Source organism: Mobula hypostoma, chromosome 12 (genome assembly GCF_963921235.1).
Source record: "Mobula hypostoma chromosome 12, sMobHyp1.1, whole genome shotgun sequence".
Classification (NCBI taxonomy): domain Eukaryota; kingdom Metazoa; phylum Chordata; class Chondrichthyes; order Myliobatiformes; family Myliobatidae; genus Mobula; species Mobula hypostoma.
The window spans coordinates 20,121,587-20,137,235 of record NC_086108.1 but is presented as its reverse complement, the minus strand read 5'-3'; the positions used below and the strand labels follow the sequence as shown (position 1 = coordinate 20,137,235).

General features: G+C 41.6%; 1 protein-coding gene across 4 annotated transcripts in view; it reads right to left on the bottom strand.

Annotated features, from left to right (window-relative positions):
- Positions 1–230: 230 nt before the first annotated feature.
- Positions 231–15,649, bottom strand: part of dars2 (aspartyl-tRNA synthetase 2, mitochondrial) — a 95,429-nt gene continuing 80,010 nt past the window's right edge. The window contains exons 16-18 of one of the 4 annotated variants that reach the window (XR_010019869.1): positions 7,628–7,703; positions 4,616–4,791; positions 3,224–3,319 (exon numbers count right to left, since the gene is read on the bottom strand). Coding sequence is in view for 3 of the 4 variants with exons in the window: in XM_063063705.1 (XP_062919775.1) it covers positions 3,129–3,319; positions 7,628–7,703 (267 nt within the window). In the remaining variant the exon portion in view is untranslated. Of the gene's footprint in view, positions 3,320–4,615; positions 4,792–7,627; positions 7,704–15,649 lie in introns of all 4 variants that reach the window. The other 3 variants (XM_063063705.1, XM_063063706.1, XM_063063704.1) reach the window with 3 other exon arrangements.

The following is a 15,649-nucleotide window of genomic DNA, read 5'->3' as shown; positions in this document are numbered from 1 at the left end:
CAGTCTGGGCCTTGAACCTTTATTTTCCAGGTCCTTGATACAGGAAGACCCTTTATGCATCATAGTCTGCTATCAACTATCCACAGTCTATTTCATCCTCTGATTTACTGCTCAAGCAGGGAAGTTTCATGTTAATAAAGTTGACCTCAGATGCTTGAGGATGGGATGTCCCACTCCCTACTGAGAAACATGAGCAGTGGTGTTCTTCCCTTCTGGATCATAAAGGCTTGAAAATTCCAAGAACCTACATGCAATTCCACCATCTGATGCCCAAAACAAAGATGTCTGCATTCTGTAATGCGTTAATTAAAACTATTGCTGCTGTTGCGTACCCGAAGGTCACAGATGATGATAGATACAGTGAAGATGGATTAGTTAGATTTATCCTGGAAAGTCAAAGTTTGCTCCCAAACTAGATCTCACCAAACCAAAACTTGAACTTGGTGCTGCTGTTCTAGTTTTTTTTATTAATTTCACTGCTTGTTTTGCACTACTTATTTAACTATTATATATTTACTGTAATTCAGTTTATTTTTCTATATTATCATGTATTGCATTACACTGCTGCAGCAAAGTTAACAAATTTCATGATATATGGTGGTGACATTAAACCTGATTCTGAGATGGCAGAGATGATAATCAAAGAGCTGGACACAGAACTAGATGGCATCAAGTTCTTTACTGACAGCAAGGTTGTGCTCTATTTTACATTTGATGAAACAAAGAGACAAGCTGTTGGTCTCCCCTCTTGCTGTGGAAACAGCAATACCTGTCTCTTCCTTGTTAGGGAGAGAACCTGCGGGATGTTGGAATGGACAGTTAGTTTTTGATGTACTGTAGACCATGATCTCTCTTTAGGGGCTTTGCTGATGCTGGCATGATGGGTGGTAGGAATGCTGATGCTTTATGCTAGAGTAAGTGGGGGGAGGGTTGATGTGTTTGTGCATAGAAGGTGGCGGGGGCTCTTCCTTTTACTCTGTCATTCATTCTTTGAGGCCTTTTTCATCTGTTTCGAGGGTGTCTGCGGAGAGTGAGAATTTCAGGTTGTATATTGCCTACATTCTCTGATATTAAATGGAACCACTGATTCTATGTTTATGTACATAATAGGATCCAACGTATCAGACGATCAACTCAGAGAAGCCAATGGAACTGTGTTCCTACTGATCTCAACCTGGCTGATCATGCCACAAAGTGGCTCAAAACTTATCAGCTCATCCTCTCCTTATAGTTAACATTAACGCCCAACATTTTTAGCTGATCCCCACCAGGAACAAATTTTGACTTAGCTGACCTTGAGGCAGATGTAGAAAAATGTCCTCAAGTGTAGAACAACATAACCCATTTATCACTTCTCCAAATTGGCAGAACACACTTCGAGTGTTTTTTTAAGCTGGAAGTTGAGTTACCAGAGCAAATGCCTAGCTCTCACATATTACTCATTCTATTAGAGTAGCAGCCAAAGACAGCCTTTGCAATGGTTGGCACATTTGTAAACAACCTCTCAGTGCTCAGCAACTGAATTGGCAAAGGTTAGAATCTATGTTGTTGTTCTAAGACAGGTTTACACAACCAGGAACCTCTCCCAAAACTAAGTCCCCTTAGTAACTCTGTCCCTTTCCTGACTCTGAGGGACTACTGCGAGTTGGAGGACAAATAAAGAAGGTACAACTCACTTCAGAGGTAATGCACTCAATCATCAATTTTCCTTGTCAAGACCTATGCATTAACCATCTCACTTTACGAAAAATTCACACAAAGACGTCTTCCACTTCTGCGAAATGGACTGAAAATTGAACCCAATCCGCAGGAACAGCCTAAGGCCACACTGCCTTGGAGACAGTGTAGCTGTGGCAAGTTGCTTAACCTCTTGTGCAGTAATGGATTCAATGTTTTCATGGGTGCATCCTCAGAAAATCCCAAAACCAATGGATTTCCGTGTAATCACAAACAAGAGAAAATCTGGCAATCAAAAAACACAAACAAAATGCTGAAGGAATTCAGCAAGCCAGTCAGCATCTATGGAAAAGAGTTAAACAGACAACGTTTTGGGCCGAGGCTGCCTGGCCTGCTGAGTTCAACATTTCATATGGATTTTTGTGTGTTTATTGTTGCTGCTTAGGGCAATGTGGTATTAACTATTTTACTTTCACCACTACCCTTTGAAAATGTTTCAATTAACATTCTGTGTTGCAGTATTTTATAGTCAGCTGACCATTTCTGTTTTATGGTATTATTTGCAAAACATTACAGATCACAAAATATCAATGTAGCACAAGTACAGAATTGAAAGCAGAGTAGAACCTCTTGGACCATTAAATATATGACTGTATTTTCCAATGCCAATAAGTGAATGGGCCCCTGCCTCTAGTTTACTGATTTCTTTCAGTGTGGTCCCAGGTTCAGTAAGGTTTGAGATTTGGTGAGGCTTGTACTTTGGACTTAAGATTCCTTGTTCCATTCCCAAATGGCATTGACAATTTAGCAGTTAACTGTCAACATTACAAAATAGATGCCCGGAATTCTGCAAAAGCTCAACTCCTTTTCTATCACCTATTAGTGCACCACAACAATTCACAGAAAATCAGGGCTGAGGAAGAACTCTGGGAGTGATGGAGTTGAGGCTCTTTCATTACCCTCACATTTTGGGTGATCTGGTGATCCCACAGCTTTGGGATTGATATACTTAGCAAAATCATGGGCCAACCTTGATCTATGCTTGAACCTAAACCACAGAGAGTGTGACTTCTGCCGTTTCACTATATTATCTACAATACTACTTGTAACAGCTGCCCTGGCACAAGGGATTCTATAGGGAGCTCTGCACGGCAAAGACGTTGCTTCTTCCTCTTCCCCTACTCTAATTTGGATGAACCCAATAAATTATAAGACAACTTTGTTTTATCCTGAATGTAATTTACCTTATTACTTGAAGAAAAAGCGGTTTTAGTGAATAAATTGTCATGATTTGATAGAAGTGTGCATGAGATATTGGAAAATGTTCAATGCCACAGCAGGGAAGTTCAGACATACCAACCCTCATTGGTTCTGGTAATGATACAAACTTATATAGTCCAAATCCTTTGGCTGCTGTTGCTTTTGTCTTGGGAAATGATCAGTGCTGTAACTCATGAGTTGGTTCTGTCTTTGTGGGTTTCTGCTGGCCAATTGACCTGAATATGATATGGACTTAGTTCTTCAGGACTCACAGAGTCTGGAGCATTACTCATTAGATCATGTCCTCTGAAGGATTTAGGAAAGGCAATCACATCCCTGATGGTCGAAGCTCCAACTGTAAGAGCTATCAGTCTGTCCAAGCCTGGAATGAAACAGATTAGACAATGAATCAAACATCCTAAATAGTTATAAGTCGTGGCTACTTAACATTTAAAAAACAGGATTTTGTTGCCTTTAGCTTTAATACATAAAGCCTGCCCGGAGCAGAATTCCCTCAGGATTGAAAATGACTGTAGCTAGTGGAGTGATTATATCAACACACATCAAAGTTGCTGGTGAACGCAGCAGGCCAGGCAGCATCTCTAGGAAGAGGTGCAGTCGACGTTTCAGGCCGAGACCCTTCGTCAGGACTAACTGAAGGAAAAGTGAGTAAGAGATTTGAAAGTTAGAGGGGGAGGGGGAGATCCAAAATGATAGGAGAAGACAGGAGGGGGAGGGATGGAGCCAAGAGCTGGACAGGTGATTGGCAAAAGGGATACGAGAGGATCATGGGACAGGAGGTCCGGGAAGAAAGACGGGGGGGGGGGGAGTTGACCCAGAGGATGGGCAAGAGGTATATTCAGAGGGACAGAGGGAGAAAAAGGAGAGTGAGAGAAAGAATGTGTGTATAAAAATAAATAACAGATGGGGTACGAGGGGGAGGTGGGGCATTAGCGGAAGTTAGAGAAGTCGATGTTCATGCCATCAGGTTGGAGGCGACCCAGATTAGCCACACTCAGGTTGGAGGAACAACACCTTATATTCCGTCTGGGTAGCCTCCAACCTGATGGCATGAAGATCGACTTCTCTAACTTCCGCTAATGCCCCACCTCCCCCTCGTACCCCATCTGTTATTTATTTTTATACACACATCCTTTCTCTCACTCTCCTTTTTCTCCCTCTGTCCCTCTGAATATACCCCTTGCCCATCCTCTGGGTCCCCCCCGCCCTTGTCTTTCATCCCGGACCTCCTGTCCCATGATCCTCTCGTATCCCTTTTGCCAATCACCTGTCCAGCTCTTGGCTCCATCCCTCCCCCTCCTGTCTTCTCCTATCATTTTGGATCTCCCCCTCCCCTTCTAACTTTCAAATCTCTTACTCACTCTTTCTTCAGTTAGTCCTGACGAAGGGTCTCGGCCTGAAACGTCGACTGTACCTCCTCCTACAAAATGCTGCCTGGCCTGCTGCGTTCACCAGCAACTTTGATGTGTGTTGCTTGAATTTCCAGCATCTGCAGAATTCCTGTTGTTTGCGGAGTGATTATATTGCTGGATTAAATTTGAGAAGACAAGAGTCATATCCCACATTCCAGAATTTGAATTCCACTTCTTAAAAATCAAAAATCAAAAGCCAGCCCCAGTAAAAGTGATAACTATTTTAGATAAATGGAAAATCACACCTGTGGCAAAATTTCTTAGACCAGTTGTATCCCAGATCTTTGACAAAGAGGTGCCCATGCTTGTCCTTAAATTTTTTATCAAATTTGCTCGGGATAGAAGTGCTTTCCATCAATATTCATCACTGTTCATCCCAGTTTGGCAAAAGAATAAATCAAGGAAGGTAGTGCACCCGTGGCTGACAAGAGAAATTAGGGATAGTATCAATTCCAAAGAAGAAGCATACAAATTAGCCAGAAAAAGTGGCTCACCTGAGGACTGGGAGAAATTCAGAGTTCAGCAGAGGAGGACAAAAGGCTTAATTAGGAAGGGGAAAAAAGATTATGAGAGAAAACTGGCAGGGAACATGAAAACTGACTGTAAAAGCTTTTATAGATATGTAAAAAATGAAAAGACTGGTAAAGACAAATGTAGGTCCCCTACAGACAGAAACAGATGAATTGATTATGGGGAGCAAGGACATGGCAGACCAATTGAATAATTACTTTGGTTCTGTCTTCACTAAGGAGGACATAAATAATCTTCCAGAAATAGTAGGGGACAGAGAGTCCAGTGAGATGGAGGAACTGAGCGAAGTACATGTTAGTAGGGAAGTGGTGTTAGGTAAATTGAAGGGATTAAAGGCAGATAAATCCCCAGGGCCAGATGGTCTGCATCCCAGAGTGCTTAAGGAAGTAGCCCAAGAAATAGTGGATGCATTAATGATAATTTTTCAAAACTCGTTAGATTATGGACTAGTTCCTGAGGATTGGAGAGTGGCTAATGTAACCCCACTTTTTAAAAAAGGAGGGAGAGAGAAACCGGGGAACTATAGACCGGTTAGCCTAACGTCGGTGGTGGGGAAACTGCTGGAGTCAGTTATCAAAGATGTGATAACAGCACATTTGGAAAGCGGTGAAATCATCGGACAAAGTCAGCATTTATTTGTGAAAGGAAAATCATGTCTGACGAATCTCATAGAATTTTTTGAGGATGTAACTAGTAGAGTGGATAGGGGAGAACCAGTGGATGTGGTATATTTGGATTTTCAAAAGGCTTTTGACAAGGTCCCACACAGGAGATTAGTGTGCAAACTTAAAGCACACGGTATTGGGGGTAAGGTATTGATGTGGATAGAGAATTGGTTAGCAGACAGGAAGCAAAGAGTGGGAATAAACGGGAACTTTTCAGAATGGCAGGCAGTGACTAGTGGGGTACCGTAAGGCTCAGTGCTGGGACCCCAGTTGTTTACAATATATATTAATGACTTGGATGAGGGAATTAATGCAGCATCTTCAAGTTTGTGGATGACACAAAGCTGGGCGGCAGTGTTAGCTGTGAGGAGGATGCTAAGAGGATGCAGGGTGACTTGGATAGGTTGGGTGAGTGGGCAAATTCATGGCAGATGCAATTTAATGTGGATAAATGTGAAGTTATCCACTTTGGTGGCAAAAACAGGAAAACAGATTATTATCTGAATGGTGGCCAATTAGGAAAGGGGGAGGTGCAACGAGACCTGGGTGTCATTATACACCAGTCATTGAAAGTGGGCATGCAGGTACAGCAGGCGGTGAAAAAGGCGAATGGTATGCTGGCATTTATAGCGAGAGGATTCGAGTACAGGAGCAGGGAGGTACTACTGCAGTTGTACAAGGCCTTGGTGAGACCACACCTGGAGTATTGTGTGCAGTTTTGGTCCCCTAATCTGAGGAAAGACATCCTTGCCATAGAGGGAGTACAAAGAAGGTTCACTAGATTGATTCCTGGGATGGCAGGACTTTCATATGAAGAAAGACTGGATGAACTAGGCTTGTACTCATTGGAATTTAGAAGATTGAGGGGGGATCTGATTGAAACGTATAAAATCCTAAAGGGATTGGACAGGCTAGATGCAGGAAGATTGTTCCCGATGTTGGGGAAGTCCAGAACGAGGGGTCACAGTTTGAGGATAAAGGGGAAGCCTTTTAGGACTGAGATTAGGAAAAACTTCTTCACACAGAGAGTGGTGAATCTGTGGAATTCTCTGCCACAGGAAACAGTTGAGGCCGATTCATTGGTTATATTTAAGAGGGAGTTAGATATGGCCCTTGTGGCTACGGGGATCAGGGGGTATGGAGGGAAGGCTGGTGCAGGGTTCTGAGTTGGATGATCAGCCATGATCATAATAAATGGCGGTGCAGGCTCGAAGGGCCGAATGGCCTACTCCTGCACCTATTTTCTATGTTTCTATGTTTCTATGTTTAATATTCTTATTCAATGTTAAACAGATCCCAGAAACTCTACACCCTCAGTTGTGATTGTGAGCTGCATGATAGGCTATCAATAAAAAACCTGTTTAATACCCTGGTTCATATTTTTACTGTCATGTTGTATGTATTTCATTTTGGCAGTTTTGTGAGAGCTGCTGGTTTTCAGCTGCTCCCCTTCAGCTTGTTTGGTTTACTGTTGAAGAGAAGGGATGATGTGGAATGTGTGCCATCCAATTCGTGGGAGGTTCTCTTGGTGAGTGACAATAAGGTTGGTCTTGGGCTTTTGTTCTAGGGGCAGATGAAGAGACATAATGCTGGGGAGAACAAGTTCTAGCATATGATCTGGTGGGAGACCCGATTGCTCAAGATGGATTGCGACCGACGTTCAGAAGGTGGAGTGCGCGCTCACGCTGATGAGGGCCCAGTGTGTGAGTGACAGAAGTTCAAGACAGAGCTCCAACTTGTGCACATCTGACTGTTTAATTAGAATGGGTCCTTTTCTTTTTGTTATTCTTTACTAACCCTTTAGTTAAGATTCATAAATATAATTCCTTTAATCGTATGTAGTGTACTGTCTGCTATTTCATGGCACCAATTTGTAACAGGGTAGCAACTTACACAGCATCCACACAAACTAGAGTTTGGGTGGAGGAGAGCACCTCAATCTCACAAGTTCTTGGTGGGGCCGGAGGTCGTCTTCCCTAGACTTACGCAGCCAAGGAAACCAGGGGGTTTCATCTGTTTTAATTTAATCACAGACTGACAAACATTTATTCCGGAACTCACCCAATGCAATCCCTCCATGGGGCGGTGCACCAGAATCTAATGCCTTCAGTAGATGTTGTAATAATCCACTGTCTTCCTATGATAAACACATAAATAAAGATCTATTCAACTGAAACAATTCTATGTGATTATGTTGCACTTGCCCTACCATTGTTGCATTTACTCAAAAGACTGATTTCCAAAACATTTTCATTCATTTGTGCACCAGTAAATGAATGTCAATGCAGATATAAGACAAAAGATGCAGATGCTGCAAACTGGAACAAAACGAACAGAGGAAGAACTCAGTCGAGCAACATCTATGAACGCAAAAGGCATGGGTCAACATTTTGCATTTTGAACCAATACATCAACTTGTACCTTTAGCAGCCATAGATATTCTTTTTGTCATGCTGAGCTCATGATGGATTAACTTGATTTAAATAACTATTTAATACGTTTCCCCTGCCATCCGAAGGTAGAGCATTCCTATGAAACGGTTCATAACCCCTGGGATCAATAAAGTATGACTATGACTATGTAAGCCAGAATGTCGTAAAGCGAAGAAGCAATTACCATTTATTTATATGGGAAAATTTTGTGAGCGTTCGCAGACCCAAAAATAACCTAACAAATCAGTGTACAGTGTAGTATACAGTGCAGTATCACTTAACTGGAATCGGGAAGACAGTGCCGAGCACACTGATGATGATGTGTTAGACTGAGTCGTTGCAGGTTGGGCTGGCGCAGTGGCCCCCATCCTCCGGGCCGCCGACCCGATACATTGCCGCGAAGAACGCAGCGGTAGCCAGGAGGCACACGGCACATCTTTAAGAAAAAAGCCGAAATAAACATGCTAATTAATTAGGTGCTGCCCGGCACGTAAATGCGTCACCTCTGATCCGGGCCGACAATTACGTGCTAAGCGGCACCTAATTAATTAGCATGTTTATTTTGGCTTTTTTCTTAAAGATGTGCTGTGTGCCTCCTGGCTACCGCTGCATTCTCTGCGAATCGGTACAGTATCTGTCCGGGGCACGGGGGTTGGGGTGGTGGGACACGGGGGTGTCATCTCATCGTCGATCAAGGCAGGCAGTTCATCTTCTCCTATGACTGCCCACCTCAATGTCGAAGGTCGAGGTTCGTCATCTGCTGTGGTTGATGTGGAAGGCTTGTTTGACTGCTGAGCCTCATGCATTTTTCTATCATACAGTTCTTTGTAAGCACTCAAACCGTCCTGCAAACATCCCCTTAACTTACATACCCCTTCAAAATTAAAGTCGTACTTTATCATTGCAGCGAAAATCTCACGCAGTTGCTTCACTTTCACTACTGCATTCAGTTTCAACTGTTATCCTTTCCTCTTCCAATTGCATCAGCTCTTCATCTATCAGTTCTTGGTCATGGGATGCCAAAACCTCTTCAACATCATCTTCGTCAGCTTCCACAAGCCAAACTCACTTTGTCCTTGCTTTGTTCACCATAATCGAAATGCTTAATTATGTCTAGTTTTACGCTAAGTGTAACAGCCTTACGAGCTCTTTCAGGCTTTTCCAACACCTTAGAACTCATCTTGCTAACGGCTGCTCAATGCCACGTGTTAAAGCAATGCCGTTCCGAATCCAGGGGAGAGCGGCTGCTCAGGGCATACGCTGCCTTTTATCGCGCGCTGATTTTTTTCGTAACAGTGAAAACACCTTCTGAAAGCAAAAACAGGGTACTAATGTAGGTCTTTCATAACAGTGAGGTTTCGTAAAGCGAACGTTTGAAAAGCAGGGGACACCTGTACTAAGGTTGAAGTCCTGCGTCTCATATTTTCAAGGATGTTTGACATAGTAACCTTTATGCATTAACTAAATTCAAAGGGATATGGAAAAGTTGGTTAAATTATTGAAGCAGAACAGGTATTGCTTTTAAGAAAGCAAGAACTGTTTACAGAGCAGGTTTGAATAGATTCTTGGATGATTCTGTACCTCCAGCAGTTTTTTGTCTGATTTCTATAGTCCTTCATTTCCTATCTAAAAGCCTATCAGTATATCAAATAAAACCAATAACTGAGTGTCTACAGTTGTCAGAGAAGTTCAAATGTTTACAAGCCTCTTGTACAGAAATATCTTTGTCCTAAATGATTGACCACTTAATCTGAAACCTATTCTTAACTCTCTAAACTACCTTTTGGCATCAACTCCGTTATTTTTTCTATGAATCTTAATGAGATCTCCCTTCATTCTCCTAAATTTCACTAATATACACTAATCTTAATTTTTCAATCCTGAATCAATCTATTTTGACAATGTTCTACTGGTCCCACAGCAATATCCATCTTCTGATGTAAACTTCACACACTCCCACTTGCAATCAAAGCAAAACTCAATATCATCTCACAGCAAGACTTCCTTATCTTATGTTCTCAGAACCCTTCAAAATAAACACCAGCATACTGCCTTCCTAGTTCCCTGTTGGACTTGTATGATTGTTTCTCTACATTTCATTAGTAGAACACCAACATCTTTTTGTACAGCATTTTTAGTTGTCTCACTGCTTTACAATTTTTAATCACTCTAATTCCCTCTTTCCAACAAACTTGGATGAAAGACAATAATAGAAATTCTGAGTTGTTGAAGGTCCAATACTGATCTTTGTAGCACTCTGCTCATGACAACACATACCCAAACTACAAATGTGAATTTGATTGCCAAGTCAATTTGATTATTAAAATCACACATGATAACTATCTAATTGAAAAATTTTCTCCCATTTCTCTATAGATAAGTGAAGTTGAAGTTCCCTTTCCCATTCATTCTTAATTTTATCAGATATATCCGGCTGTATTTTCATAATGATATCATAAATAATTGCTGTTAAACCCTTCTGATAAGGATTTAAACCTAAATTTTTTTCTGTGATATCACTTGGATATGAAGTCGGAAAGGTAGGTAGCGTAGTATTTAAAAAGTTTCTAATTTGTAAATATCTAAAAAAAATGGGATCTGGGCAAATTATATTTATTAGACAACTGTTTGAAAGACATGGAACAGTTATCCAAGAATAAATCACGAAAACACATTATACCCTTCATTTTCCATATCAAAAAGGCTTGATCCATAACAGAGGGTTGAAAAAAAGATTAGATATAACAGGGCTTGATAAAATAAATTTGTTCAAACCAAAAAATTTACAAAATTGAAACCATATTTGTAATGTGTATTTAATTATTGGGTTAATCATTTGTTTATTCAATTTAGAGAGAACAATGGGAAGCGAAGTCCCTAAAATAGAAACCAATGAGAACCCTTGTACAGAATTACATTCAAGGTTTACCCATCGTGGACTTGGAATTATATCCAAATCTTGCGTTGAATATTAATTGCCCAGTAAAAAATCTTAAATTCAGCAATGCCAAACCACGGTCCTTTTTGGACTTCTGTAAATATTTTTTACTTGGTCTAGGATTTTTATTCTGCCATATATATAAACATATGAGGAAATTTTAGAATCAACAGTATCAAAAAAGGATTTAGAAATAAAAATTGATACCGTTTGAAATAGATATAAAAATTTAGGTAGAATAATCATCTTAATGAGAGGGAATGAGAGGGTTAACATATGAGGAACGTTTGACCGCTCTCGGACTGTACTCCTTGGAGTTTAGAAGAATGAGGGGAGACCTCATAGAAACATTTCGAATGTTGAAAGGCATGGACAGAGTAGATGTGGCAAAGTTGTTTCCCATGGAGGGGGAGTCTAGTACGAGAGGGCATGACTTAAGGATTGAAAGGCACTCATTCAGAACAGAGATGCGAAGAAATTTTTTTAGTCAGTGGGTGGTGAATCTATGGAATTTGTTGCCACAGGCAGCAGTGGAGGTCAAGTCATTGGGTGTATATAAGGAAGAAATTGATTGGTATCTGAGTAGCCAGGGCATCAAAGGTTATGGTGAGAAGGTGGGGGAGTGGGACTAAATGGGAGAATGGATCAGCTCATGATAAAATGGTGGAGCAAACTCGATGGGCCGAATAGCCAACTTTTGTTCCTTTGTCTTATGGTCTTAATAGCATTGATTTGGCCAATCAGTGATAAAGACAATGGGGATCATTTAGTAAACAATTGTTTAACCTGATTAACGGTAAAAATCTGAGCTTAAATAAATCCTTATGCTTCTTAGTAATTTTAACACCCAGATAAGTAAAATAGTCAGTAACCAATCTGAATGGTGAAAGTCTATAAATTGGAACCTGCATATTTAATGGGAAGAGTTCACTCTTACTAAGATTCAATTTGTAGCCAGAAAAGTTACTAAATTGAGCAAGCAGGGATATTACTGCCGGAATGGATTTCTCAGGGTTAGAGAGATATATAGCAATAAGTCATCTGCATATAGCGATAACTTGTGTATCTCATTCCCACAGGTAATGCCAAGTATATTAGGTGAGTCACGAATAGTAATAGCTAAAGGTTCCAAGGCAATATTGAATAATAATGGCTAAGAAGACAGCCCTGCCTAGTGCCATGAAACAAATGAAAAAAGGGAGATCTTTGATTACTGGTAAATACCGAAGCCGAAGGGATAAGGATTTAATCCAAGATATAAATATCAGACTAAAATTAAATTTCTCAAGTATATTAAATAAATATGTCCATTCGACTCTCTAATAACCATCTAATCTTCAGTCCAAGATGCAATTGTTTTCAGTCTTTCCAATTGTGTTACCGGTAGCATCACGGTTTGTTTTCTCTTATGATTGTACACCTGTTTTCCAGGGCCACAGTTATGTTTCACTCCATGCCATCATTTATTATCAGGGTTACACTCAGTCCTTTTTTATTAAAAAAAGTACTTTGTCAGATTCAGCATAATATTTAATTCCAAAATCTTAATCACTTGGCAACCAGATCCTTGAAAGATATAGAATCATAGAAAAGCAACAGCATAATACAGGCCTTCTGGCCTATAATGCCATGCCGAACATGTACCTACCCTAGAAATTACCTAGCCCTCTATTTTCCCAAGCCCCATGTACCCATTCAAGAGTCTCCCAAAAGACCCCACTGCATCCGCCTCCACCACCGCTGCCGGCAGCCCACCACTCTCCACGCAAAAAACACACCCCTGACCTTCCCCCTGCATCCACCCCCAAGCACTCCAAAACCATGCCCCCTCGTGTCAGCCACCCCAGCCCTGGGGAAAAAGCTCCTGACCATCCACACGATCAATGCCCCTCATCATCTCATACACCTCTATCAAGTCACTTCTCATCCTCCGTCTCTCCAAGGAGAAAAGGCCAAGTTCATTCAACCTATTCTCATAACGCATGCTCCCCAATCCAGGCAACATCCTTCTGTATCCTTTCTATAGTCTCCACATCCTTCCTGTAGTGAGGTGACCAGAACTGAGCACAGTACTCTGAGTGGGGTCTGACCAGGGTCCTATAAAGCTGTAACATTATCTCTTGGCTCTTGAACTTAATCCAAGGGTTGATGAAGGCCAATACACCGTACGCCTTCTTGATCACAGAGTCAACCTGTGCAGCAGCTTTGAGTGTCCTATGTCCTGGAAGTGCACAGAGAGCGGTAAGCGTAAAGGAGTTGGGGGCTTGCTGTTCTGGTTAACAACGGATGGTGCAATCCTGGTCATATTACGATTGAGGAACGAGTTTGTAGACCGGATAATGAACTTTTTGCTGTTGGACTCCGGCCATATTCCACCGAGATACAACACTGGGCATCACGGGAGGTTGTTCCTGCCTGTGGCCATCGAACTTTGCAGCTCCTCCCGTGGAGGGTCAGACACCCTGAGCCAATAGGCTGGTCCTGGACTTATTTCCATCTGGCATAGTTTGCATATTGTTGTTTGATTGTTTGTAGTTTTTGTATTGCTATATTTATGCTCTATTCTTGGTTGGTGCGGCTGTAACGAAACCCAATTTCCCTCGGGATCAATAAAGTATATCTATCTATGACTTGGACCCCAAGATCCCTCTGATCCTCCACATGGCCCAGAGTCTTACCATTAATACTATATTCTGCCATCATATTTGACCTACCAAAATGAACACCTTCACACTTACCTGGGTTGATCTCCATCTGCCACTTTGCAGCCCAGTTTTGCATCCCATTGATGTCCCGCTGTAACCTCTGACAGCCCTCCACACTATCCACAACACTCCCAGCCTTTGTGTCATCAGCAAATTTACTAACCTATCCCTCATCCGGGTCATTTATAAACATCACGAAGAGAAAGGGTCCCAGAACTGATCACAGAGGCACACCACTGGTCACCGGCCTCCATGCAGAATATGACCCATAAGACCATAAGACAAAGGAGCAGAAGTTGGCCATTTGGCCCATCAATTCTGCTCTGCCATTTTATCATGAGCTGATCCATTCTCCCATTTAGTCCCACTCCCCCGCCTTCTCACCATAACCTTTGATGCCCTGGCTACTCAGATACCTATCAATCTCTGCCTTAAATACACCCAGTGACTTGGCCTCCACTGCTGCCCGTGGCAACAAATTCCATAGATTTGCCACCCACTGACTAAAAAAATTTCTTCGCATTTCTGTTCTGAATTTGCGCCCTTCAATCCTTAAGTCATGCCCTCCTGTACTAGACTCCCCCATCATGGGAAACAACTTTGCCACATCCACTCTGTCCATGCCTTTCAACATTCGAAATGTTTCTATGAGGTCTTCCCTCATTCTTCTAAACTCCAAGGAATACAGCCCAAGAGCGGACAAACGTTCCTCATATGTTAACCCTTTCATTCCCAGTATCATTCTAGTGAATCTTCTCTTGTACCCTCTCCAACGTCAGCACATCCTTTCTTAAATATGGAGATCAAAACTGCCCACAGTACTCCAAGTGAGGTCTCACCAGCGCCTTATAGAGCCTCAACATCACACCTCTGCTCCTATACTCTATTCTTCTAGAAATGAATGCCAACATTGCATTCGTCTTCTTCACCACCGACTCAGCCTGGAGGTTAACCTTAAGGGCATCCTATACAAGGACTCCCAAGTCCCGTTGCATCTCAGAACTTTGAATTCTTTCCCCATTTAAATAATAGTCTACCCGTTTATTTCTTCTGCCAAAGTGCATAACCATACACTTTCCAACACTGTATTTCATTTGCCACTTCTTTGCCCATTCTTCCAATCTATCCAAGTCTCTCTGCAGACTCTCTGTTCCCTCAGCACTACCGGCCCCTCCACCTATCTTCGTATCGTCAGCAAACTTAGCCACAAAGCCATCTATTCCATAATCCAAATTGTTGATGTACAATGTAAAAAGAAGCAGTCCCAACACGGGCCCATCTACAACCACTCTTTGCCTTCTGTGTGCAAGCCAGTTCTGGATCCACAAAGCAAAATGTCCCCTTGGATCCCATGCCTCCTTACTTTCTCAATAAGCTTTGCATGGTGTACCATATCAAATACCTTGCTGAAATCCATATACACTACATCTACTGCTCTACCTTCATCAATGTGTTTAGTCACATCCTCAAAAAATTCAATCAGGCTCGTAAAGCCATGTTGACTATTCCTAATCATATTATGCCTCTCCAAATGTTCATAAACTCTGCCTCTCAGGATCTCTTCCATCAACTTACCAACCACTGAAGTAAGACTCACTGGTCTATAATTTCCTGGGCTATTTCTACTCCCTTTCTTGAATAAGGGAACAACATCCGCAACCCTCCAACCCTCCAGAACCTCTCAAAGATCACTGCCAGAGGCTCAGCAATCTCTTCCCTCGCCTCCCACAGTAGCCTGGGGTATATGTTTGAATCTATTTTGTTATTTTGTCATTCATTCATGAATGCTTTATGAACTTTACCTTTACCGTGTTTTCAATGATTTGATTTTGTTTAGTTGTGCATTATTAGTATTCAAATGTTACTTCTTGCTCTGCTTATACTTACCCAAAATATTATTTTAGTTATATAACTTTTCCCTCCCTCATTACCACTTTTGGCTTAGTTTCAAAACCACATCAACAATCTGAAAAGATCAATTCATAAATTATGTCCACTTTCATGCTCA